The sequence below is a fragment of the Suricata suricatta genome, chromosome 1 (genome assembly GCF_006229205.1).
Source record: "Suricata suricatta isolate VVHF042 chromosome 1, meerkat_22Aug2017_6uvM2_HiC, whole genome shotgun sequence".
NCBI lineage: Eukaryota > Metazoa > Chordata > Mammalia > Carnivora > Herpestidae > Suricata > Suricata suricatta.
In genome coordinates, this window is record NC_043700.1 from 125,854,477 (window position 1) to 125,880,478 (window position 26,002).

The 26,002-nt window shown below is 38.8% G+C and overlaps 1 protein-coding gene across 2 annotated transcripts; it reads left to right on the plus strand.

Moving 5' to 3' along the window:
- On the plus strand, positions 1 to 24,544 carry HSD17B13 (hydroxysteroid 17-beta dehydrogenase 13). Of its 2 annotated transcripts, XR_003910427.1 has the most exons (8): positions 1 to 389; positions 4,857 to 4,964; positions 5,876 to 6,007; positions 13,386 to 13,492; positions 16,171 to 16,308; positions 19,844 to 19,960; positions 22,986 to 23,078; positions 23,529 to 23,618. XR_003910427.1 is itself a non-coding variant. In XM_029943379.1 (7 exons), the coding sequence occupies exons 1-7, from the start codon at positions 180 to 182 to the stop codon at positions 23,617 to 23,619; spliced, it is 903 nt and encodes a 300-aa protein (XP_029799239.1). In that variant the 5' UTR covers positions 5 to 179; the 3' UTR covers positions 23,620 to 24,544. The 2 variants fall into 2 exon arrangements, 1 of the variants encoding a protein (XP_029799239.1); XM_029943379.1 differs by lacking the exon at positions 22,986 to 23,078 and having other exon boundaries at positions 5 to 389; positions 23,529 to 24,544.
- Positions 24,545 to 26,002: the final 1,458 nt, after the last annotated feature.

The following is a 26,002-nucleotide window of genomic DNA, read 5'->3' on the forward strand; positions in this document are numbered from 1 at the left end:
AACTCGTGGTGTAGCCAGCCTATTAAAATAGGTAGAGAAAGCCTGTTGCAAATCTGGCTTATTTCCGCCAGTCCTATCAACACCTAGAGCACAGCTCTCTCCTGGAACTTGATGCAGAAGGTGGCTCTTTGCTGGGGACAGACAAGGATTGAACTAGAGGAGAAGTACAGAGCACAGCCATGAATATTCTCTTGGATCTGCTCCTACTTCTGCTCACCATCATCTACTCCTACTTGGAAGCATTGGTGAAAGTCTTCATTCCCCAAAGAAGAAAATCTGTGGCTGGGGAGATTGTCCTCATTACTGGAGCCGGGCATGGAATAGGCAGGTCGACGGCCTATGAATTTGCAAAACGGAAGAGCAGACTAATTCTGTGGGATATTAATAAGGTAATGGATTCATTTGCCCCATCTTTTAAATGCCTCACAAGTAAGGCATATGTTTTAAAAATTAGTTGACTTAACATCTGCTTACCTTGTATTTTTCTTTTTTAGTTATTTAATAGCTAAATTCTCTGGTGCCTTATTCTATGTGCATTGGGATGGTTCGACAAAGGGAACATAATTGAGAACTAAGCCGTGATTTTATTTTATGCCCTGATATTCTAGTTGATAACACAGACTTAAGAGCAAGACTACTTCCAAGCTTCCAGTTTCCTTATCTTTGAAATGAGGGTAATACCTCCCAGGATGGGTAAGAACAGGTTGTTAGCAAATTCTAGCTAATGGGACAAATCTGGTCCTTGGGCAGGCTGTTGCGTTAGCAATGTTTTTTTTTTTACCTTTTTAAAGGGTTGTCAAAACAAAAATTAAATAATGAAACAAAGAACATTGGACAGAACTTCTAGTGCCTCCACTCCCACCTACACAATCCTAAAATGTTTACTCATTGGCAATTTACGGGAATAGTTTATGGACACTTGGGCAAGATGATTAAATAGGTAAATTTTAAGTGCTTAGAACAATGTCTGGCCCTACTAAACTAAGCCGTTTAAAAAAAACAACAACAACATGCAGTGGGTCAGGCTTTCTCTTGAGCATTCATATTTTTCTTGAACTGTTATTTGTAAACATTATATTAGCTACTCAAAAATAAAACTGAAGTAACTGAAATTTTGTATCATTTCCCCTACACTTGTAAATTCTGGAAGGTCATAAAAATATACCTAGAAAAATGTTACAGGATTTTAAGATTGGAAAAACTGTAAAGTTTTTTAAAAATCAGATTTTCAGGGCACATGGGTGGCTCAGTCAGGTAAGCGTCCAACTTTGGCTCAGGTCATGATCTCATGGTTTATGGGTTCAAGCTCCACATCAGGCTCTCTGCTGTCAGCACAGAGCCTGCTTAAGACCTTCTGTCCCCCTCTCTCTGCCCTTCTCCTATCCATGTTCACTTTCTCAAAAATAAATAAACATGAAAAAGAAAAAAGGAATCTGTTTTCCACAGACCACAGTGAGATTTTAGTTGCCATTATATTACTACTCTCTGATGTTCTTTGTTGTCATGTCGAGTTGCCCTATTTCTTAAAGCTTTCAGAAATGTCACTTTCAGGCTTCTGGCTGGCTCAGTAGGTAGTGTGCAACTCTTGAACTCAGGGTTGTAAGTCCAACCCCCATGTTGGGTGTAGAGATTACATAAAACTAAAATCTTTAGGGGCGCCTGGGTGGCTCAGTGAAGCCACTGACTTCAGCTCAGGTTGTGATCTCACAGCTCATGAGTTCAAGCCCTGTGTCGGGCTCTGACAGCTCAGAACCTGGAGCCTGCTTCAGATTCTGTGTCTCCCTCTCTCTCTGCCCCTCCCCTACTTGTGCTCTGTCCCTGTCTCTCAAAATAAATAATTTTTTTTAATTTTAAGAAAAATAAAATAAAATAAAATCTTTTAAAAAATGCCGCTAGATCTTAGAAAAGTAGTTCTTCTCTGGTTCTTTCCAGACAGTAAAAAATACTATATAAGGAAAAATTGATACATTTCTATACAACAGACACAGGCATTTAATAGATGAGTTGATATACAGGAAGGTGATTTGGCATTAGTTGGTCCCTGAAGAGATTCCAATGACGTTTCTAGAGGAGGACAAGATTTACAATTGAGAAAACTGCTGTCTGCTGTCCTTAGGCTTTCATCAAAAAAAGAAAGAGAAAGGAAAAGAAAAAAGGAAGAGAAAAAAAAGAAGTATAAATCCAAGAAAAAGGCTTGATAAAATATAACCTTTGACTCTCTTTCCAGATGTGTGTTTTGGGGAGATGACTGATATTCATTACATTTTTTGTTTTTTTTATTAAAAAAATTTTTTTAATATTTATTTTTGAGAAAGAGAGAGAGAGAGTGAGAGAGAGCAGGGGAGGAACAGAGAGAGAGACACAAACAGAATCCAAAGCAGGCTCCAGACTCTGATCTGTCAGCACAGAGCCCTACATGAGGCTGGAACTCATGAACAATGGGTTCATGATCTGAGCCAAAGTCGGATGCTTAACTGACTGAGACATCCAGGCGCTCCTATTTATTGCATTTTAAAAATTCCAGTGACAAGGAATAAAAATGACTTACTTAAGAGTCTGCCTGAAGGATGAGTCACCTAACTGCATAGGGTATCTGAATCCTTGAATTTTACAGTTAAATAATGAAGGTGTTAGGGGTACCTGCATGGCTCAGTTGGTTACGCAACCAACTCTTGGTTTCTAGCTTGAGTCATGATCTCCTAGTTTGTGGGATGGAGCCCCAACTCTCTGCTGAGAGCGCGGAGCCTGCTTGAGATTCTCTCTCTCCCCCTCTTCTCTGCCCCTCCTCTACTCGCATGTGGACGTGCTCTCTCTTTCTCTCTCTCTCTCTCAAAAAAAAAAATGTTAAAAACCAAACATTCAAGGCATTAAATGATTCACGCTAAGGCTATAAATGTAACTCAGATCTCCTTGAACCTGTGGAAAGTGCCAGCTCTCATAGTTATGGCTGACTTCTTTTGCCTTTAGGAACACGCTGAGAAGTGGAGTCACTGAAAACTGGGGTTGAAGCTGAAGCAATACTTTGCTTACAGAAAGACAAGACATTACATTTTGTAGTTCTCTAGGTCAGTTATAAGACTGACACATTTTTAATTCTTCAACCAAAGCATCTGATGAAAGCTCTGGTCACGAGTTCTCTCTACTGACCATGAGTCTCGAGACAAAAAAATGCATGGAGGTTCTTGTAATCTGACAATGAACAAGCTACCAGCCGAAGTCCAAATCAGTGAAAGAGCTCTCTCCTCCTTCTTGACTCCTCTGCAAGCCCCAAAAGGCTATGAGGGCATACTGGCTCTGTGACTCTTTGTCCCAATTTCTGCCAGGGTCTGTCCTTTGCGATTTCAGGCTGCTGCTCCAGGACTTAGCCTGAGGTAGTGGGATATGCAGGGCCCAGGGGAGGCAGCACTGGCCAAGGAAAACCGCCGCTTATTCAGGGACTGCCCTACATAAGAGCCACACTGTGAACATCCCAGTGGAGAAAAGGGCTTTCAGGTGGCCTTACCTCTTTATCACAAAGAATCTACAAATTGTCAGAGGAAAAAGTGTAATTAAAAAAATATTTTAATGTTTATTTTTCAGAGAGACAGAGAGACAGAGCATGAGCAGGGAGAGGCAAAGGGAGACACAGAATCCAAAGCAGGCTCCGCGCTGTCAGCACAAAGCTAGATGTGGCCTCGAGTCCTCGTGGGGCTCAAACCCAAAAACTATGAGATCATGACCTGAGCTAAAGTCAGATGCTTAACGGACTAAGCCACTCAGGCACCCTAAAACGTAATTTTTAAAACCTTATAATCTTCTCTATAAAATCAATGGATATCAAAACTTGCAAAGGATTCTAATTTTCCAGAAATTCAGATCAAGAAACATCAGGACAGTTTTATCTTGGAAAAAAGGTCTTTGAATTTAGGCTGAAAATAAATTTCTCTATCTCAGGTCATGATCTCACGGTTCGTGGGTTCGAGCCCCGCGTCAGGATCTGCGCTGACAGCTAGCTCAGAGCCTGGAGCCTGCTTCAGATTCTGTGTCTCCCTCTCTCTCTGACCCTTCCCTGCTCGTGCTGTCTCTGTCTCTCAAAAATAAATTAAAAAACATTAAAAAAAAGAAAGAAAAAGAAATGTATGACAGGCAGAGGCATATTGTTAAAAATTACCACTAGTTTAGAATTGCTACCTGGTGCTTTACTGCCTATTATTTGATTGGTGCTCAACAACAATTTGATGATATGTCAAATGAAAAGCTGAATTTTCTTTTCTTCTGCACACTCCAGCATCTCCATTCATGACCCCACAAAGAGCAACATCTTTCAAACATGTTCATCTGCCTATGAGAATAGACTGCTTTAGAAAAACTGCCTCCTGAGGAACCTCTAACCCAAGACAAAAAGCTGGAAAAACATGAAGGGTTTTTTTTTTTGTTTGTTTTATTTTGTTTAGATGCAGAATGGCTGTTGAAAATGTAGCCAAACAAGATGAAAACCCATATCTAATAAGAGCACTTGCTGGCAGAAATGCAGGTATAATCTCTTTGCAATTTAGGCAGGCAGTGTCTCTCATGAAACTTTTGTACAAACAAGGAGGGCATTTTGGAGATGAATTTTAATCTTTTTTTTTTTTAAGTAGGCTTCATGCCCAGTGCAGAGCCCAGTGTGGAGCCCAACATGGGGCTTGAACTCACAACCCTGAAATCAGGACCTGAGCGGAGGTTAAGAGTCAGACACTTAACCTAAGCTTCTGAGCCCCCTAGGCGTCCTGTGAATTTTAATCTTTAAAGAAATTTCTTCTCCAGCCTTTCTCCCCTAGTCTTGGCCCCTAACTGACCCAAGTCTTTCTACATTTGTTTTTTTTTTCCAATTACAGCACAGTGTTGAGGAAACAGCAGCTGAGTGCAGAAAACTGGGGGCCACCGCTCATGCGTTTGTGGTAGACTGCAGTAACCGAGAGGACATTTATAACTCCATAAAGCAGGTGAGATTTCAGAGTACAAACTCCTTCAAATAATTTTGAATATACTTCCACGGACAATGGAAAGGTTCTTTATGGCTGCCTGATTTAAATTATATTTTAGCCTCTGCTAACTAAGGTAGTTGTGTAAATAAGGACGGGCATACATTTCCGCCCTTGTATAGAACCTAATCAACTCTGCCTATTAATATTATTTCATACTTTTAATCAACTTCTTTCTGATCAGAAGTGTGAACAGTGCTACAGAGTGACAGAGAAGAGATTCATCACCAGGAGAAAGGATCACTTTCTTAGTTTTATTTTAATCCTATCACTTCTGCAGCTAATTCCTTTTTTTTTCCTTTATTTTCTTTATGGTATTTTATTTATGTTGCTAGTAATCTAGTCTTCTATAGAAAAATGTAATGTTAGTAATTATTATAACAATTTTTAAAGGAGTAAATATCAAGTTAACGAAGTATTCTAATAAACTACTGAATCCGTTAATCTCTACAATAACTCTATTAACCTCATTTGACAGATGAACAAATTGAGATTTTGCTCTTTTAGGGAGGGATTAAGCCAATCCATGATCATATAACTAGTAGGTGGTAGGAACAAGACTACTCAGCACTATAAAAATTTGGTCAGAACCAATATATCAATTAGTCAACACAAATATTAATTTTACTTTATAGATAAGTTTTAAAAATCTATCATTTACAGAGTATGAAAATTCAAATGTTAAAAAACATGGTTTTCCTAACTTTATGATGGTGCACTCTGTGCATCCATTTTTTCGCACTAAAGCTCTTTCTAGCCTAAACTCTCAGATTTCTCATCAAATGGAATAAAGAATCTAATCCCTGGATGACATCAGCTCCAAAACTTTGAGTTTCTATAAAACGTCTAGGATTTTTTTTTTCACTTCAAAGGTAAAGAAAGAAGTGGGAGATGTAACCATCTTGGTGAATAATGCTGGGACTGTTTTTCCAGCTGACCTTCTGAGTACCAAGGATGAAGAAATTAGCAAAACTTTTGAGGTCAACATCCTAGGACATTTTTGGGTGAGTGTGAGAAACATTTCTGGTTTGTGCATGTCTGATACATCCTCTTAGGGAACATAAACTTTGTAATTGAGTTCACACCTTTATATTTGCCTAAAATCAAGAGTCACCAAATTAATCTGAGTGGAAAACCCTCTGAGAGAAGGCCACAGAATTTGAAGAGACACAATTCACTGGACTGTAGGCAAGTTGGTCTGTCTTATCCACCAGAATCTAACACAAAGCATGGTATGGATGGACCAAGGGTTCTAAAATACTTGTGGAGTTTTGCTAAGGGTGGTCAGTATACATCTTTCCAGTGCTTTAGAGGAAATAAATAAAACATGCATTCACTTGTGACCTCATGTCACAGGATTTTCGAACTGAGAGGACAACATAAATCACAACTTTGTATGTGTGTAGGGGTTGGAACATTTCTGCATGGGACTCAGTCAAGCTCTAGATTCAGGCTGGAACTTAGATATGTGGCTCTACAGACCTCTTGTAATTGGTTAGTACAAGACCAAGATATGCCTTTGTAGAAAGCATTTCTGTGGATTAATCTTCCAGTGCCTCAATATTAGTGTAGAACCTAAAACAGATCCAGATTCTGGAAGAGAGGAGAAAAAGAGTTATGTTCTCCCATCTTTCCCAACCCCTCACACATGGTAATTAGGGTTGATTATTATGCCCACCAAAGTGCAGAGAGACCTCCTGTGTTAGTTATGTATAGCTGCATAACAAATGTATCAAAATTTAGTGGCCTGGGCAGAGATGGCAGAGTAGTACAGGTGTACTGTGCTTGCCTCATCCCTGGAACTCAGCTAGATAAATGTCAAATCATTGTGAACACCCAATAAATTGACCCGAGGACTGAGAGAACAAAATGCACGAATAGATGGAGAAAAGAGGCCACATCATGGAAGTAGGGACAGACTTCAGTGAGCAGCGCAGCCCCCACAGTGGAGGCTTGATTTGCTTACACCAAGCCCTGCTCCTTTGTGCTCTGCAGGTGCTTTTATACTAAGGCAAGTGTACCTGAGAGCCAGAGCAGCAGTAGGCCCCTCCCCAGAAGACCAGTACAAACCTCTCACATGCACCAAGTCTACTGACCATAGAGTGCTGCAAAGTCTTAGCTACAGTTAAAATAGGATCTTGCCTCTTTTAACAAACAGACCAAAGCATATCAAGTTGAAACTCACCACACAGTGGACGAGGTCCAGATACTCCCCGCTGAGGCAAGGAGAAACTCTGCAGTGGATTGAACTGAGGGAAAGAGCAGCCAAAACACAACAGCAGAGTGTGCACAGCATATACCAGAAACACTTCCTGAAGCACCAGACCCTGGACAGTATATGACCTCTTCTAATAAAGCCATTCCTCTCAGGAGTAGGAAGCATACCAGGCTTTCCTAGCACAGAGAAGAAAACAAAGAGCTAGACAAAATGCCAAGACAGAGGAATTCATTCCGAAAGAAAGAACAAAAACAGTCATGGCAGGGATCTAATTGAAACAGATATAAGTAATATGCTTAATCCAGAATTTAAAACAACAATGAGAAGGATACTAGCTGGGCTTGAGAGAAGCATAGCAGACACCAGGAGTCTCTTATTGCAGAGATAAAAGATCTAAATCTAGTCAAGTCAAAATAAAAAATTCTATGACTAAGATGCGAACATGACTGAATGTAATGACCACAAAGATGGAAGAAGTAGAGGAATGAATAAGTGATATAGGAGATAAAATTATGGAAAACCAGCTAAAAAGAAGAGGGGAAAAATATTGGATCACAAATGTAGACTTAGGGAACTCAGTGACTCCATAAAGCATAATAGTATTCACTTCACAGGAGGCCTAGAAAAAGAAGAGAGGGAAAAGGGGGCAAAAGATTTATTTGAGCAAATTATGGCTGAAAACTTCCCTAATCTGGGGGAAGAAAAACACATCTAAATCCAGGCGGCACAGAGAACTCCCATCAAAATCAACAAAAGCAGGCTAACACCAAGACATATCATAGTAAAATTTGCAAAAATAACAGAGATAAGGAAAAAATTCTAAAAGCAGCAAGGGAAAAGAAATTCCCAATTTACAAGGAAAGACAACTAAGGTTAGCAGCAGATATCTCATAAAAACTTGGCAGACCAGAAGGGAATGGCATGATATATTCAATATGCTGAATAAGAAAAATATGCAGCCAAAAATACTCTATCCAGCAAGGCTCCATTCAGAAGAGAAGGAGAGATAAAGAGTTTCCTAGACAAACAAAAACTAAAGGAGTTTGTGGTCACTACACCAGCCTTGCTAGAAATATTAAAGGGGACTCTTTGCGTGGGGAAAAAAAGACCAAAAGAAACAAAGACTAGAAAGGAACAGAAAAAATCTCCAGAAAGAATGACTTTACAGGTAACACAATGGCACTAAATTCATATCTATCAATAATCACTCCGAAAGGAAATGGACTAAATAATCATAATCTCACGGTGGGTTTGAGCCCTGCATCAAGCTCTGCATTGACAGCAGGGAGCCTGCTTGGGATTCCCTCTCTCCTTCTCCCTCTGCCCCTCTGCCCTGCTTATGTTCTCTCTAAATAAATAAATAAATAAATAAATAAATTTTATTAAGAAATAAAAAATAAAAAGATTTTTAAAATTTCCCAACAAACATGAAGTCCAGCGCCAAATACCTTCCCAAGAGAATTCTACCAAATTCTTAAAGGTTAATACCTATACTTCTCAAAGTGTTCCAAAAAATAGAAATGGAAGGGAAACTTGCAAACTTATTCTACGGCCAACATTACCTTGATTCTAAAACCAAAGACCCCACAAAAAAGGAGAACTACTGTCATAGACTCTGGGTCTGAAGTTCTCTCTTGTCCAGTAAGAGAGTGGGTTGCAGGATTAAAAATGTGAGAAAGAAGCTAATGTCAAGGAGAAGATAAGAGCCCTGAATAAGGGTCCTTGCTCCATTTTTATTAAGATCAGAAGGTTTACAAGCATGATGGGCATGCACAGAGAGACACTATTAACTCATGGGCCTAGAGAAAAGGGAGTTTTGGAGATACGCAGTGTTAGGGGTTTGGGCAATACAAAACAAGATTCTGGTGTTGGGTGGAAAGTTTTGTACAGCAAACATGAGGCCCCACATCTGTTTACCTAAACTGGCCTAAGGAACAAGAAACACGGAGAATGCTACCTCAGGGTTAACAACGCATCTTTCTTTTGCTAATTAGCTCTGCTCTGGGCAACTTCACCCCACAGAGGTCTATAGCCCTATTTACCTGTTTACCTAATTTGGTCCTTCCCTCCTGTGAAAGCAGCTTTCTACTTTTGCCCTATACCTTTGTCCTATACTGGGGGCATTTGCCCCATTTACCTAAACATATTTACCTAATCTTGTTTACCCAAACGTGGGTGTATTCATCCCATGGTTTTCTAATTCTTTATGCCTTGTTAACCCATCAGCGCAGCCTCAAGGAATTCCTAAGCTTCTTCCCCATAACTACAGGCCAATATCTCTGATGAACATGGATGCAAAAATTCTCAACAAGATATTAGCAAACTGAATCCAACAATACATTAAAAGAATTATACACCATGATCGAGTGAGATTTATTCCTGGGTTGCAGGAGTGGTTCAATATTCATGAGTCAATCAACATGATACACCACATTAATAAAAGAAAGGATAAGAACCAATTGATTCTCTCAATAGAAGCAGAAAAAGCATTCGACAAAATGTAGCATCCACTCTTGATAAAAACCCTCAAAAAAGTAGGGATAGAGGGAACATACCTCAACATCATAAAGGCCATATAAAAAGACCCACCACTAATATCATCCTCAATGGGTTAAAACTGAGAGAGAGCTTTTCCTCTAGGGTCAGGAATGTCCACTCTCTCCATTGTTATTTAACATAGAACTGGAAGTCCTAGCCTCAGTGATCAGACAACAAAAAGAAATAAAAGACATCCCTATCAGCAAGGAAGAAGTCAAACTTTCACTATTCGACATGATACTCTGTAGAAAATCTGAGGGGCACCTGGGTGGCTTAGTCAGTTGAGTGTCCAACTTTGGCTCAGGTCATGATCTTGCAGTTCATGAGTGTGAGCCTCATATCAGGCTTGCTGCTGTCAGCACAGAGCCCGTTTGGGATTCTCTCAAAAAGAAATAAACATTAAAAAAAGAGGAAGAAATCCTGAAAGACTCCACCAAAAAATGGCTAGAACTGATACACAAATTCAGTAAAGTTACAGGATACAAAAGCAACATGCAGAAATCTGTTGCATTTCTCTACACCAATAATGAAGTAGCAGAAAAAGAAATCAAGGAATCGATCCCATTTACAATTGCACCAAAAACCATAGAATACCTAGGAATAAATCTAACCAAGAAGGTCAAACATCTGTACTCTGAAAACTACAGAACATTTTGGAAGAAATTGAAGAGGCCACAAAGAAATGTAAAAATATACCATGCTCAAGGATTGGAAGAAAAAGTATTGTTAAAATGTCTGTACTATCCAAAGCAATCTACACATTAATGCAATCCCTATCAAAATACTACCAGCATTGTTTGCAGAGCTAGAACAATCCTAAAATTTGTATGGAACCACCAAAGAACTTAAACAGTCAAAGCAATCTTGAAAAAGAAAAGCAAAGCTGGAGCCATCACAATTCTGGATTTCAAGCTATATTACAGAGCTGTAGCCATCAAGACAGTATGGTACTGACACAAAAACAGACTCAGAGATGAGTGGGACACAATACAAAACCCAGAAATGGACCCACAACTATATGGTCAACTAAACTTCGACAAAGCTGGAAAGAATATCCAATGGAAAACAGACAATCTCTTCAGCAAATGGTGTTGGGAAAACTGGATAGCAACGTGCAGAAGAATGAAACTGGACCACTTTCCTACACCATACACAAAAATAAATTGAAAACGGATGAAAGACCTGTTGAGACAGGAAACTATCAAAATCCTAGAGGAGAATATAGGTAGCAACTTCTTTGACCTTGGCTGTAGCAATGTCTTACTAGACACATCACCAGAGGCAAAGGGAAAAAAGCAAAAATGAACTATTAGTACTCATCAAGATAAAAAGCTTCTGCACAGGGGCACCTGGTTGGCTCAGTCGGTTGAGCATCTGACTTGATTTCAGCTCAAGTCAGTCTCCCAGGGTTGTGGGATTGAGCCATGGGTCATGCTCTGTGCTTGAGAATCTCCTCTCTCCCTCTGCCCTTCCTCCCCCACTCTTTCTCTCAAAATGAAAATAACAAAATAAAATAAAATAAAATAAAAAATTTCTGCACAGCAAAGAACACAATCCACAAAACTAAAAGGAAGCCTACTGAATGGGAGAAGATGTTTGCAAATGTCATATTTGGTAAAGAGTTAGTATCCAAAATCTATAAAGAATTTAGCAAACTCAACCCCCCAAAACACAAATAATCCAGTTAAGAAATTGGTGAAAGATATGAATAGATATCTTTCCAAAGAAGACATACAAATGGCTAACAGACACATGAAAAGATTCTCAACATTACTCATCATCAGGAAAATGCAAATCAAAACTATGATGAGAGGGGCACCTGGGTGGCTTAGTCGGTTAAGTGGCCAACTTCAGCTCAGGTCATGGTCTCTCAGTTCGTGGGTTTGAGCCCCGCATCAGGCTCTGTGCTGACAGCTAGCTCAGAGCCTGGAGCCTGTGTTCAGATTCTGTATCTCCCCTTCTCTCTGACCCTCCCCTGCTTGTGCTGTCTCTCTCTGTCTCTCAAAAATAAATAAAAAACATTAAAAATTTTTTAAAAACTATGATGAGATACCACCTTACACCTGTCAGAGTGGCCAAAATTAACAACACAGGAAACAAAAAATGTTGGTGAGGATGTGGAGAAAAGGAACACTCTTACACTATTGGCGGGAATGCAAATTGTTGCAGCCACTCTGGAAAACAGAACCTCTGTTCTTCAAAAAGTTAAAAATAGATCTACCCTATGATTTAGCAATTGCACTACTAGGTGCTTACCCAAAAGATACAAAAATACTAATTCAAAGGGGCACATCAACCACAATGTTTATAGCAGCATTATCAACCAATGCCAAACTATGGAAAGAGCCCAAATGTCCACTGACTGCTGAATGGATAAAGAAGATGTGGTGTATGTATACAATGGAATTTTACTCATCCATCAAAAAGATGGATGGAGTCACAATATAGTATGCTAAGCAAAATAAGTCAGTCAGATAAAGACAAATACCATATGATTTCACTCATACGTGGTATTTAAGAAATGAAATAGGTGAATAAAAAAGAGAGAGGCAAACCATGAAACAGACTTTTTACTATTATTTTGAGACAGAGCAAGAACATGAGCAGGAGAGGGGCAAAGAGAGAGGGAGAGAGAGAATCCCAGGTATGCTCCATGCTTAGCTCAGAGCCTGACGCAGGGCTCAATACCACAATGGTGAGATATCAGCTGAGCTAAAAGCAAGAGTCCGAGGCTCAGCTGATTGACCCACCCTGTTGCCCCCAGACTCTTAATGATAGAGAACAAACTAAAGGTTGATGGAGAGAGATATGGGGTGGATGGGCTAAATAGGCGATGGGCATTAAGGAAGGCACTTGTTGGGATGAGCACTGGGTATTATTTGTAAGTGATGAATCACTAGCTTCTACTCTTAAACAAAAATAATTTAAATTTTTAGTGGCTTGAAGCAACAGTAAATGTTTATTTTCCTTTCACAGTTTCTGTGGGTCAGAAATTTGGGAGTGGTTGTGTTTATAAAATTCTCATAAAATATTATTAATATTTCTCACAAAACAGTGAAAGGTTTTTGGAAAAAAAGACTTTTTATTTCCTGTAACATCAATATATAATATATGATGTTACAAATAGGGAGATACTAAGTCTATTCGTGATGGGTAATGATTGTGAATCAGGACAGAACTCATCTTTTTCTATTTAACTTGATATAATTACACATGATTTCAATTCTTTTCATTAGAATGATAAAGCTCAAACCAAAAAAAAAAAAAAGTTTTATGATACCAGATACCATAGGGAATCTTCTCAGTTCTGAAAACACTGAATTTTTCCCTTGATATTATTGTTCATATGATATGTCCATAAAGGAGATATTTGATTCCTTCTGAAGGGAAGACAGAGGAATATTAAGATAATTTCTTAGCATGTGCACAGCCCTCAATGCCAGTTTAGACAAATGCATTTCAATCTTTTTCATTTCTGTAGAAGTAATCATGAAATCTTAACACATATTCCATTTCATCACAAAAGTCTTAAATGCTATTTTTTCTTTAAAATAAAACTACCTAATTTAGAAACTTAACAGCTGTGCCATTGTTGTTTTTTTTTTCTTTTTTCAATGATCTTTAAGATCACAAAAGCACTTCTTCCGTCAATGATGAAAAGAAATCATGGCCACATCGTCACAGTGGCTTCAATGTGTGGCCACGGAGTGATTCCATACCTTATTCCATATTGGTAAGTGTTATTTTCCAGCAATTCCAGATAGATAGATAGATGGATGGGTACATACATACATACATACATACATACTTTTAAGGGTTTATTAGATCTTAGATTCTAATCCTCATAGCAGGATTATCTATGAAACTGGTTGTAATTATTTAAAATAGTTTTAGATTCATGAAAACTCCTCTGTAAAGCAGTGAAATGTAATGCCAAGTATGTTTCCATCATATTCTGGAATGAGTAAATGTTGATTAAAGAAACAGGAAACCCACAGACTAAGAAGCAAAACGTACAGAAGTCCAAATGAACATAAATGTATGCCATAACCTGCATGCCCAAGATAAGCCAACTAGAGTGACCACTGAATCAAAACATTTTCCAGTATGCTTGTGCCATGAAAGATTGTGTGTGTGTGTGTGTGTGTGTGTGTGTGACAGAGAGAGAGAGAGAGAGAGAGAGAGAGAGAGAAACAGAGACAGAGAGAGATTGAGAGAAACTGTCTACCTGATTAATAGATGCAGATAGTATACCTCATGGTCTACCGAGGACACAAAGAGAAAGGTTGGGAGGCCCTGAGGTTACACTATTTGTAAAATATCTTTTCCTTATACACTTCTTCAATGGCATCTCATTTCTTTACTTCTGCTTTATATCAACCTCAGAAAAATTTAACTTGCTAACATGTGGTCCAGTTCTTTTTGTAACAGCCAACACATGAGTATCAGTGGGAGAGTGTAGGCATGCATAATTAATGGATTTTTTATATACTTATATGTAATGTTTAAGGTTAAACTGAGTAGATCATGAACAAAATTACTTCTGACACTGAATGTAGTCACAGATATGGCTACATTTCAATGAAGTTAGGGGGTCATCACACAGACATATGGCGTTTCAAGCTGCCTCTACCATCTTTTTTTTAATGTTTATTTATTTTTGAGAGAGAGAGAGAGAGAGAGAGAGAGAGAGAGAGAGAGAGAGAGAGAGAGAGTGGGGGAGGGGCAGAGAGATAGGGAGACACAATCCGAGGCAGGCTCCAAGCTCTGAGCTGTGAGATCATGACCTGAGCTGAAATCAGACACTTAAACCGACTGAGCCACCCAGTGCCCCTCAAGCTACCTCTACCATCTTAAAATACAAGTAAGACTTTCACAGATTAAACATTTACTATTGTTTTAATGTTTAGAAATGTGGAAACCCAATATAATAACACTTTTCCTTTTCCTCTTCTCCCTTAAGAAAGCAGCCTTTAACTTTACTGTTCTTCTTGCCACCTGGGTAAAAACTACAATGAATAGGGGCACCTGGGTGGCTCAATTGGTTGAGCATCCAATTGTTGATTTCAGCCAGGTCATGATCCCAGGGTTGTGGGATTGAACCCTGCATCAGGTTCTACTCTGAGCGTGGAACCTGCTTGGGATTCTCTCTCACACTCTCTGCCTCTCTCTCTCTCTCTCTCACTTTCTCTCAATAGATAGATGATAGATAGATAGATAGATAGATAGATAGATAGATAGATAGATAGATAGACAATAGATAGATAGTGAACATTTATATAGATTATTATAGGTAATGCAGTTATAGGCATATGCTATACAACATAATCCTTAAGACAGCCCTATATTTTATCACCTGCATTTAGAAACCAGAAAATCAGGGGTGCCTGGGTGGCTCAGTTGGTTAAGTGTCTGACTTCAGCTCAGGTCATGATCTCATGGCTTGTGGGTTTGACCCCCATGTCAGGCTCTGTGCTGACAACTCAGAGCCTGGAGCCTGCTTTGGATTCTGTGTCTCCCTCTCTTTGTCCTTTCCCCTTGCTCATGCTCTATATGTCTCTCTATCAAAAATGAATAAACATTAAAAAGAAGAAATTAGAAAATCAAAGAAGGTAAAGTGATATGCTGAAGGCTGCACACACAAGCACACTCACACCATCCAAGGTCTTTTTACTCCAGATTTTCACAATGAAATTAAGAGACCAAAGTGGACTCCAGTGTCAAGAGAGAAACTAGCAACTCAGTTAACAAGACAGGAGAAATGTATACGGTCCCACTATACATTTCAATATAGTTGTTATAGAAGTTTCAATGTAGATGTTAGTTATGTAGTTTTTCTACATATGTCTTTCTTGATTCATATTTTTCAAAATATAAGAGCAATTGAAACTGATTAGGCAATGGGGCGCCTGGGTGGCCCAGCTGGTTGAGCATCCAACTTTGGCTCAGGACACGATATCACAGTTCATGGGTTCCAGCCCAGTGTCAGACTCTGTGCTGACAGCTCAGAGCCTGGAGCCTGCTTCCGATTCTGTGTGTCCCTCTCTCTCTGCTCTTCCCCTGCTCATGATCTGTCTCTCTCTGTCTCTCAAAAAATAAAAAATTGTTAAAAAAATTTTTTAAACTGATTAGGCAACAGTTTGAAGACTGAATGGAACACCTTACCTATAGGATGGAAAAGTGTGCAATAAGCCAGTTAATACATTACTAGGATTTGTTCTGTTGCTATCATTGCTAAGTAAGAAGCTGGTACATTTAAGAAAATGTAAATGAAAATTGATGACCAAGTGGAGCATTTGGGATATTGGCTTCTACTTGTTCTTGAACCAAATCAGCATTGCCTTCTTACAGAAAACTGGAGAATATGTTTCACTGTACCTTAGCTAACAATGGTGGGTGATTCTCTTACAGTTCCAGCAAATTTGCTGCTGTTGGCTTCCACAGAGCTCTGACATTGGAACTTAAAGCCTTGGGGAAAACTGGGATCAAAACCTCGTGTCTCTGCCCAGTTTTTGTGAATACTGGGTTCACCAAAAACCCAAGCACAAGGTGAGAACAAAGTCAAGTTAGGATAAAAATATGACTTGAGAAATTGACATGAAAACTGTAGAGGTTTTTAGGTGGGTAATCTGAGAAAAAAAATGAACAAGGAAAATGTTTTCTTTTTTTTTTTAATGTTTATTTCTTTTTGAAAGAGAGACAGATCAAGAGTGGGGTAGGGGCAGAGAGAGTGGAAGACATAGAATCTGAACCAGGCTCCAGGCTCCAACCTGTCAGCACAGTCTGATGCGAGACTCAAATTCACAAACCATGACCGGAGCTGAAGTTGGATGCTTAAAAGAAGACTGAGCCACTCAGACACCCCAAAATGTTTTCCTGATGTTGTATTGCCTTTTTCACTTTGAAATGAGATGAACAAAGGGGGAAAATGCATTGAGGACTAGCAGGAATGACCAGCTACAAATGAGTGGGGCAATTGGGATTTATTTGTGATCAGGTTAAACGTTCAACACATCTGGGTGCCAAGAGGGCGTGCGGGGGTGGGGCAGCCTGGAGAGGTGTGCTTTTTTTCTTTAAGTTTATGTCTTCATTCATTCTGAGAAAGAGAGAGAGCATGAGAGAAGGGGCAGAGAGAAGGGAGAGAGAGAATCCCAAGCAGACTCCTAGCTGTGCTCTTAGTGCACAGCTCCGATGTAGGGCTCGAACCAACCAACCATGGGATATGACCTGAGCTGAAATCAATAGTCAGACACCCAACCAACTAAGCCATTCAGGCCCCCCTGGAGAGATGTGTGTAAGGGGATGTCAAGAATGTCTTCCCCTAGAAACCCTACCCCGAAAATGAATGATACATAACATCTCTCTCTCCCATTTGTGGTTCATCCTCCTCAAATAGTGTACAGAATGGTACAGATATATGCCCTTTTCCATTGTCCATGTTGCTAGCATGAAGTACTCTAACGTTTTTCAAACTGGTCTGGTGCTAAGAATCATCACCTATGCTTCCATAAAAAATAAATGTTCTTAGGGTCTTCCTTAGAGATTCTGATTCCGGAGGCTGGGATGAGCTCTAAGAACAAGTTGTTTTGCTTTGCTTTGCTTTGCACTACAAGCATACCTACCCGGTGAGTCTGGAGACAGGTGTGGAAAGCATCGATGTATGAAATATAATCACAGCATTTGATTATCACCTTGATTGCTATTTGATTACCATTATCACCTTGTCCTCTCTAAAACTGCAAATGTTCTTCGAAGCAGCAATAAATTGAGTCCCTAATCCCTTAGTCAAGGTGAATTTCTATGACAACTTAGTCTCTGGTAAGGGAGGATTTGAGACCATAGGAGAGGAGATGTTGGCCGGGCGCGGTGGCGCGCTCCTGTAGTCCCAGCTACTCGGGAGGCTGAGGCAGGAGGATCGCTTGAGCCCAGGAGTTCTGGGCTGTAGTGCGCTATGCCGATCGGGTGTCCGCACAAAGTTCGGCATCAATATGGTGACCTCCCGGGAGCGGGGGACCACCAGGTTGCCTAAGGAGGGGTGAACCGGCCCAGGTCGGAAACGGAGCAGGTCAAAACTCCCGTGCTGATCAGGAGAGGAGATGTTGGTTTTGAAGAGTAAAAAGGCAGACAGGTGACTAAAATTAAGATGCCTTCTTCACAAATTTGCCTCCATTCTGGTATTGTTTTCTGCTGCAGGTTAATAAAATATACTAACCTTGCTAATCTGAAGCCAGTTTATTTCTGGAGGGGAATTAGTCCTAAATATATTCCTTCAAAAGAGCTAAGGGAATCTCTTTTAAGCTTATCCTCATTTGAAGCTACTGCCTCTGAAGTCTGAATTATCTGGATTGTCCCTGGAGCTGTGGTCACTCCGTGGCAGTGGAGTCCTTAAAAGTGCTGGACCATAGCTACTTAGCAATAATACAATATTTAAGTAAATACTATGGTATGATTGGGACTCTGGGCTCAGTTTTCTTTAAAAAGCAAAGTGGGCCTAATAAAAACCCTCTTGGTAAGCATTTACACTTAGCGTGTGCCAGTGGAACCGGCTGAACTAGTAGGGAAGGCACAGTAGATGAGAAGAGTAAGGCTAATATGATCCCGGGTAATGCGGATGCCTGGCAGCAACCTCAGGGGCTGACAGCCAATGCTAAAGATACAACCAGGCAGCTGGATTCTGAATATTCCTCCACAAAGGCTAAAATGTCCACATACCAAAGTGAGGTTTGGCTCACAGACTGGGTTGATGAAACCAGCTAGGAAAAATCAGGGAGAGAAAAGGCAGAACCCAATAATTTAGAGAGGTATTGATTCGTATTACTGTCTTCTGGCTTACGACTCATTGCCATGGAAACTTCAATCACATAATAATCTGTAGTAAATCACAGAATATGTCAGGGAAGGAAGTTTTAATATTCATTAGCGACTCACTTAACTTTTCTACACAACCTAGCCATTCAGCCCATGGCTAGACATCTTCATTTTGATGCAACACTTCCAAATCATTTACATTTGAAACTCTAATCATCGTCCTGCACTAATGGGCATTCTACACTGGGACTGTGGTTATGAATGTTTCTCAAGGACCCATGTGGGGGCACCTGAGTGGCTCAGTAGGGTGGTGTCCAACTCTGGATTTTGGCTCAAGTCATGATCCCAGGGTCATGAGAACAAGGCCCGCATCAGGCTCCAAGCTGTGCGTAGAGCCTGCTTGAGATTCCCTGTCTACCCCTCTCCCACTCACACCCTCCCTCGCTCCCTTTCTCTTTCTTTCTCAAAAAAAAGAAAGAACCCATGTACACAGTCTTCAGAAAAGCAAGGTCATACCTCCAGCTGCAATGCAATATTCCCTGTGCACCCCTCAAACTCTCATTAAATTTCAGGATAGACAATACAGAGGTGGATCTCAAGTAGTAAGCTTTCAAATCCAGCTTGAAGGGACATGGGAAAACTCTAGAAGAAAGAGTATGCTTAGCAATAGCTTTGTATTAAATAAACCCTGAAGAGAGATGTCAGATGTTTCCTTTCTGTCCCATGAGTAATCCTACCCACGACTCTTCCTTGCCTCTTCACATCTGTCATCTAATTCCTCTCCACCCTTTTGATATTGTGACTGGGTGAGCCATAAAACATGCATCTTGGGTGTGAAAGTTTAAGACTATGAAAACAAAACATTCCCATGGCATGGTTGGGTGGAGGGGAGCGGGGCAGGTGGTGAATCCTGGAAACTTTTATTTTTTATTTTTATTTTTTAAAGAATTTTTAAATGTTTGTTTTTGAAGGAGAGAGAGATAGAGCGTGAGCAGGGGAGGGGCAGAGAGAGAGAGAGAAGCAGAATCCGAAGCAGGTCAGGCTCTGAGCTGTCAGCACAGAGCCCAACGTGGGGGTTGAACTCACAGACTGTGAGATCATGACTTGAGCAGAAGTCAGATGCCCATCTGACTGAGCCACCCAGGCGCCCCAATCCTGGAATCTTTTAAATCTGAATTTGGTGACATGATAAGTATATTTTCCTGCCTTTGTTAATTAAAACAACAACAACAACAACAAAACAAAACAAAATACCTTTTTTTCTTCTTAATCATAGACTGTGGCCTATATTGGAGACAGATGCGGTTGCAAGAAGCTTGATAGATGGAATACTTACCAATAAGAAAATGATTTTTGTTCCGTCTTATATCAATATATTTCTAACACTAGAGAGGTAAGTACAGCACAAAATATCTAAAATGCTAAAACACCCGTCGAACTATTGTCATGATGAAGAGTCTCTCAGTTGTGAAAGTTGCTGTGGAAACCCTCTGTGCCTTATTCAATCTATGAAAAATAAAATTATTTGTTTGCTCTAACCTCTCAGTTCTTTGACAGAGACTATTCCAATTGAAGGAAAGACAGTTGAAAGAGAACACAGGTCTGTTGAAAAGCCTGCTAGACTTTTGACTGAAATTGCATCGAATCTATTGGTCAACTGGGGGAGAATTGACATTAACAATTTTGAGGCCTTCAATCCAAGAAAACAAAGAACAAAAAATATCTTTCCTTTTTGCTCTTTTATCTTTAATATCTCTCCCCAACGTTTTATAGTTTTCAGTGTAAGTCTTCCACAACTTCTATCAGGTTTATCGCAAAGCATTTCGTGTTTTTGACGCTATTGCAAAAGGCATTTAAAACAATTTTTCAATTTCCCATTGTTTGGTGCAGGTGTGTACATTAGATTTTTACATTTTATCTGGTATTTCAGCAACCTTGCTAACCTCATTTCTGGTAATTTTTTGTAGATTCTAACAGATTTTTTACATATTATTTTAGATGATCGTATTGTTGGCAAATAAAGACACTTTTACTTCTTTTCCAGTCTATCTGGTTTTTCATCTTACTCTATGACACTGGCTAGAACTTTGCATGCAATGTCACACAGGATTGGTGAAAGCATACATCCAAGTATTCTTCTTGAGCTTAGGAGAAAAGTATTCAGTATTTCACAATTGGGCATAATGTTAGCTGTAGATGTTTTTTCATAGATGCTTTTTATCATGTTGAGGAAGTTCCCTTCTATTACTATTTTGATGAGAGTATTTATCAAGAGTAAATATCAATTTTCAAATGCTTTTGCTGACGATATTAAGATCATATGTTCTTTCCATTTTAGTTTGTTGATAGCTACACAGATTCATTTTAAAGAATAAGCCACCCCTGCATTGTAATGTCTTTGTCTGAGTTTGTATCAGAATAATATTGACTTCATAGAATGAGTTGGAAAGTATGCCCTCTTCTTCTCTTTTCCAGAATAGCTTGTATGGTACTGGCATTATTGTTTCTTTAAACACTTGGTACAATTCACCAGTGAAGCCATCTGGGTCTGCTGTTTTCTTTATAAGCAAGTTTTTAACTATAAATCTAATTTCTTTAAGACCTAGAGGACTATTCAGGCTACTTATTTCTTCTTAGTAATGTGGGTCCTTTAGGGAATCTGTCCATTTCATCCAAGTTGTCAAATTTATAGTCATAAATTTATTGATATTCTTTCCTTATTGTACTTACAATATCTTTAGAATATCTTATTCCTGATATTGGCAATTTACATTTTTATTTTTCTGTTCCCATCAGTCTATCTAGAGGTTTATCAATTTAGTGATTTTTCCAAAGAACTTGTACTTGTTTATTTTATTTTTAATCTATTTTTTGTGTGTTCTATTTCACTAATTTCTGTTCTGATCTTTATTATTCCTTTTATTCTGACTATTTTCCATTTAATTGTCTCTTCTTTTTCTAGTTTGTCAATGTAGAAACTGAGTTCATTGGGTTTTTTTTTCCATCATAAGAATTTAGCGCTATAAATTTCCCCCTGTGCACTGTTTTTAGATATAGTAAGATATAGATATATAAGATATATAAGATAAGATATATATAGGTATATAAGATATATAAGAATAAGATATAGTAAGATATAGAAGTGGTTATATCAGTAGATTTCACAGCAAAGTATGCTTCTAAGGATAAACAAGGTCATTTCCAACACAGCAAAGCAGTTAATTCATTTAGAGGAAGTCCCCTGCTATTAAAAAAGGCACAGGAGTTAGATAGTAAGGACATAGGAGGCAGAACTTACACAGAATTCTAGGAAGAGGGGTGCTTGGCTGGCTCAGTTGGTATAGCATGCAACTCTTGCTATTGGGTTTATAAGTTCAAGTCCAACATTGGGTGTAGTATTTACTTTTAAAAATCTTAAAGAAAAAAAAGAATGCTAAGAAGAGATAGGATTATTTACCCAGAGGAGATAATCTTTCAGCTTTCTTCTGAGGGACAGTTTATAATAAATTCAAATCTGTATCAGAGAGAAGATAACTATACAAACTTCATAAGCTCTTGGGTCATTTTGATACAAATCCATATAAACTGCTAATTTGGGATAGAACAATTCAATAACAATAGACAAACTGAATTGCTTCATCAATTTCAATCTTCCATTTTAGCTTAAATAGACGAACTTAAATTAGCCTAACCTGACCACATAGCAACATCATCTCAAGCGTTGACTAAGTGTTTTGTTGCTGAGCATATTTAGGAAATGAGTGTCATGGGATTCCTCCTCTCATGGGGCTCACAAAAGATCATATTAATATTGGAAAAATAAAAAATCATGGAATATTTGCATATGAACAAGATAATGAGCATTTTTATCCTGTCAGAGTTGGAGAATAAGTGTCCCTGTGCAAGAAACAAATGTTGCAAAATCTTTGGTATTATTGTGGAATTATCATGATGGTTTGTCACTTAGCAACAAGGAAATATAGTTAAATATTCTCCACAAATAATTCCTTTTACAGAGATAGACAATTTCGTGGGCAGAAGCAAGTATTAATATGGAGGTTTCCTTGTGAGCATAATTGCAAGACATGTACAAGTTCTCTTATATTTGTCTTTCTCCCAGCCAGAACTTCCCTGCACCTCTGCTTATTCATCCATCTTCCATCCTACCTAAGGCAAAAATGTAAATCTTGCATTAGTCAACAAAACCAAAGTATTTTTCAATAGACTTTCTTTGCGAATGTGTTACATCTGCTTTCTTATATTCACACATAGGCTCTTCCTTTCATATGCCCACTCAAATCTTACTTATCCTTGAGCAGTTTGGAAGTTTTCCTTCACTATTCCAGCCCATATTAATCCTCGTCACAGTAATAGCCCTTAATTAGAGAAGACTAATATTTTTTAATAATTATTTCAAGATGGCGTCTTACTTCATCTTAGCGTCTCAGCTCAACAGTACATTCCTCAAGCAGGAGCTGTTTTTCGAGGACTTTGGTCAACCTTACTATAAAGTATGTAATAAATATTCAATAAATATTTAAGGAGAGGTGGAGGGATGGATGGGATGTGTTCTGGTGGTATCTTTCTGTGAATGCTTACTATCATGATTCATTGACAGTTTCAGCAGTAAGTCCAGACCTTCAGTTTCATATCTCTATCATATAAACTCTCATATAAGATTTTACTAATATGAGAAGGTTTGAAGAGTGGCATATATCAGTGCTTTCTTTATATATGTATAGTATTTGAACTATGAGTATTAAAAGACACACACACACACACACACACACACACACACACACACACAAAGGAAAGAGACGTAGATGTGAAGAAAGAAACGAAGAACAGAGAAAGATTAAATGCAAACCAGATGACTCTCAAGGTATTTTAACTGATGACAAAAAAGAACCCTGGTGTCAAAAATTTTTAATTGAAAAATTTGCTTCTTTTTTTTCGTACAGATTTCTTCCTGAACGTGCCGTGGCAGCTATAAGTCATTTCCAGGATTTTCAATTTGAAGCAGTGATTGGACACAAAACCAAAGGGAAATGAATAAGTGCGCTCCAGCCAGAAGTGCACCTGAATGATATAAATCTAAGTTTAGAATCAATGCTTCAAAGCTTTATTTCACATTTTTCAACAATGTTAATATGAAAAACATTGGTTTGACATTAGCAGCAGTCAAATGAACAAGACTAATTACCTGTCTTTCTCAAAGCATATTATTTTAGTTTTAACAGTCAGATCCATTTTTCATTCTTAAAAACTTCTATGCTTTCATAAACATACTTAAAACGCCGTTTTTCTTTAAAAGATTTTTTTATGCTTACAGGGGAAAAAAGCTAACTCTCTGAAAGTAAATATGAGGAGAACTTATTTACACAGGGAAGTTTGAAGACCTTGTCAACATGTACACAGTGTGATCTAGTGCTTAGAAACAAGGTTAAGCGGACAACTATGCTCCAAAGGACAGAGAGGTTACTTCTGTGAAATTCAACATTTGGATCTTTCTCTAGCTTCTCTTTTTTTCTTCAGCCCAAAACAGTGCAACCGTATTCTATAGTTTCTTGCTTAATTCTGTCCTTTGTACCAGTCTTATATCCACTAAGAGTGGACCTTCCATACTTTCTGCCTTTTTCATTACTTCTTTAAATACTATGTCATTACAAAAGGTGACCCTTTCTTGAACCTCTGAATATCTGAAATTTTAACCTCATAATACCTCTTTCTTTATAGTTTATGCTTTCACATATCATTGGGACCAGAGATGTTTAGATAGTTTTGACCTTCAACGTGAAAACTAACACAGAAAAAGGAATTAGGCTGACTACCTAATACTAGATGATGGATCTGAGAGGAGAAAGAGAAAACAGAGTGGTCTCTTTTTTTTAATAGCGAAGAAATTTGATTCCCACCGCATCAAGACTGATCTTGCTTTTGTGTTTTTCTCATATGTAATAAACTGTTTTTACATCAACTATTCTCCTTTTTTTATTAAAAAACAAATGATAAATATGTTGTGCTTTTAAAAATTAACCTCTTGTGGTTATAAAATAGAATTTTCATTTCTAATCTTTGAGTCTCTATGAATCTCCTTCAGGAAGCAGTAGTCTAGATAGTAATATAGCCCAGATATTAAGGGGTGTGGGGGATTCTCTCAACTTTGGCTTCTTTGAAAGTAAGAGTGTTGGTTTACCAAGTGACTTACTGAATCCTTTCTATGTATACCCCTGAGGAGGGTATGATTGTTGTGAGAGGTTTCTTTTCCCTTGTTACTTTGGCAATAATTTTTGTTCATGATGACATTTTAATTTTTTTGCTATAAAACTAAGAACTGTAGGGGCACTGGGTGGCTCAGTAGGTTGAACATCCAACTGTTGATTTCTGCTCAGGTCATGATCCCAGGGTCCTGGGACTGAGCTCCACATTGGGCTCCATGCTGAGCGTGGAGCCTGCTTGGGATTCTCTCTCTCTTTCCCTCTGCATACACACACACACACACACACACACACTCTCTCTCTCTCTCTCTCTCTATTTTAAAAATAATAACTAATAAATTTTTTAAAAATAATAAAACTAATAACTTTATGAGTGATGCTCTAACATGTATTATTTTAGGGGCGCCTGGGTGGCTCAGTTGGTGAAGCATCCAACTTCTGCTTAGGTCATCATGGTTCGTGGCTTTGAGCCTGACACTGCGCTCTGTGCTGACAGCTCAGAGCCTGGAGCCTGCTTCAGATTCTGTCTCCTTCTCTCTGCTCCTCCCCCACTCATGCTCTGTCTCTGTCTGTCTCTCTCCCTCTGTCTCTCAAAGATGAATAAACATTAAAAAAGAAAAAGTGTGATTACAGGGGGTGACTGGATGGCTCAGTCATTTAAGCATCTGACTCTTGATTTTAGGTCAGGTTGTGATATGATGGTTCATGGGATTGAGCCCCGCTTCGGGTTCTGCACTGACAGTACAGAACCTGCTTGAGATTCTCTCTCTCCATCTTTCTCTTCTCCTCCCCTGCTGGCGCTCGCTCGCTCTCTCTCTCTCTCTCTCTCTCTCTCTCTCTCTCTCTTTAAAAATAAATAAATAATCTTTAAAAATAAATAAACGTGTGATTATAAAAATTCAAAACAGAAATATGGAAAGAAGAAAATATAAGCCTGTCTTCCACAATCCCACTCCCCAGAGGTCAGGCTATTAATGCACAATCTTTTGATCAGTTTCTAATGCGTATACAAGCATATATATGATAAATACATTACATTCTTTTATTGTACATGTTATGTAATGTGTTGGCAACATACATTATACTCTGTAACTTGTTTTTTTTAACTTACCAGTGTATCACAAACAGCTTTTTCTTTCACTAGAGTTTAACCTGATCTGACTGCCAACTCACTCACCACAAAAAGCTCACAGGGGACAGTACAGGGAGAGAGTCCT

Bases quoted from the DNA above. Each gene is read 5' to 3' on its own strand.
- HSD17B13 (XM_029943379.1), top strand. From the start codon at position 180: ATGAATATTCTCTTGGATCTGCTCCTACTTCTGCTCACCATCATCTAC. The intron at 390-4,856 runs GTAATGGATTCA...TTCCAATTACAG, and splicing joins TTCTGTGGGATATTAATAAG to CACAGTGTTGAGGAAACAGC. The intron at 13,493-16,170 runs GTAAGTGTTATT...ATTCTCTTACAG, and splicing joins CCATACCTTATTCCATATTG to TTCCAGCAAATTTGCTGCTG.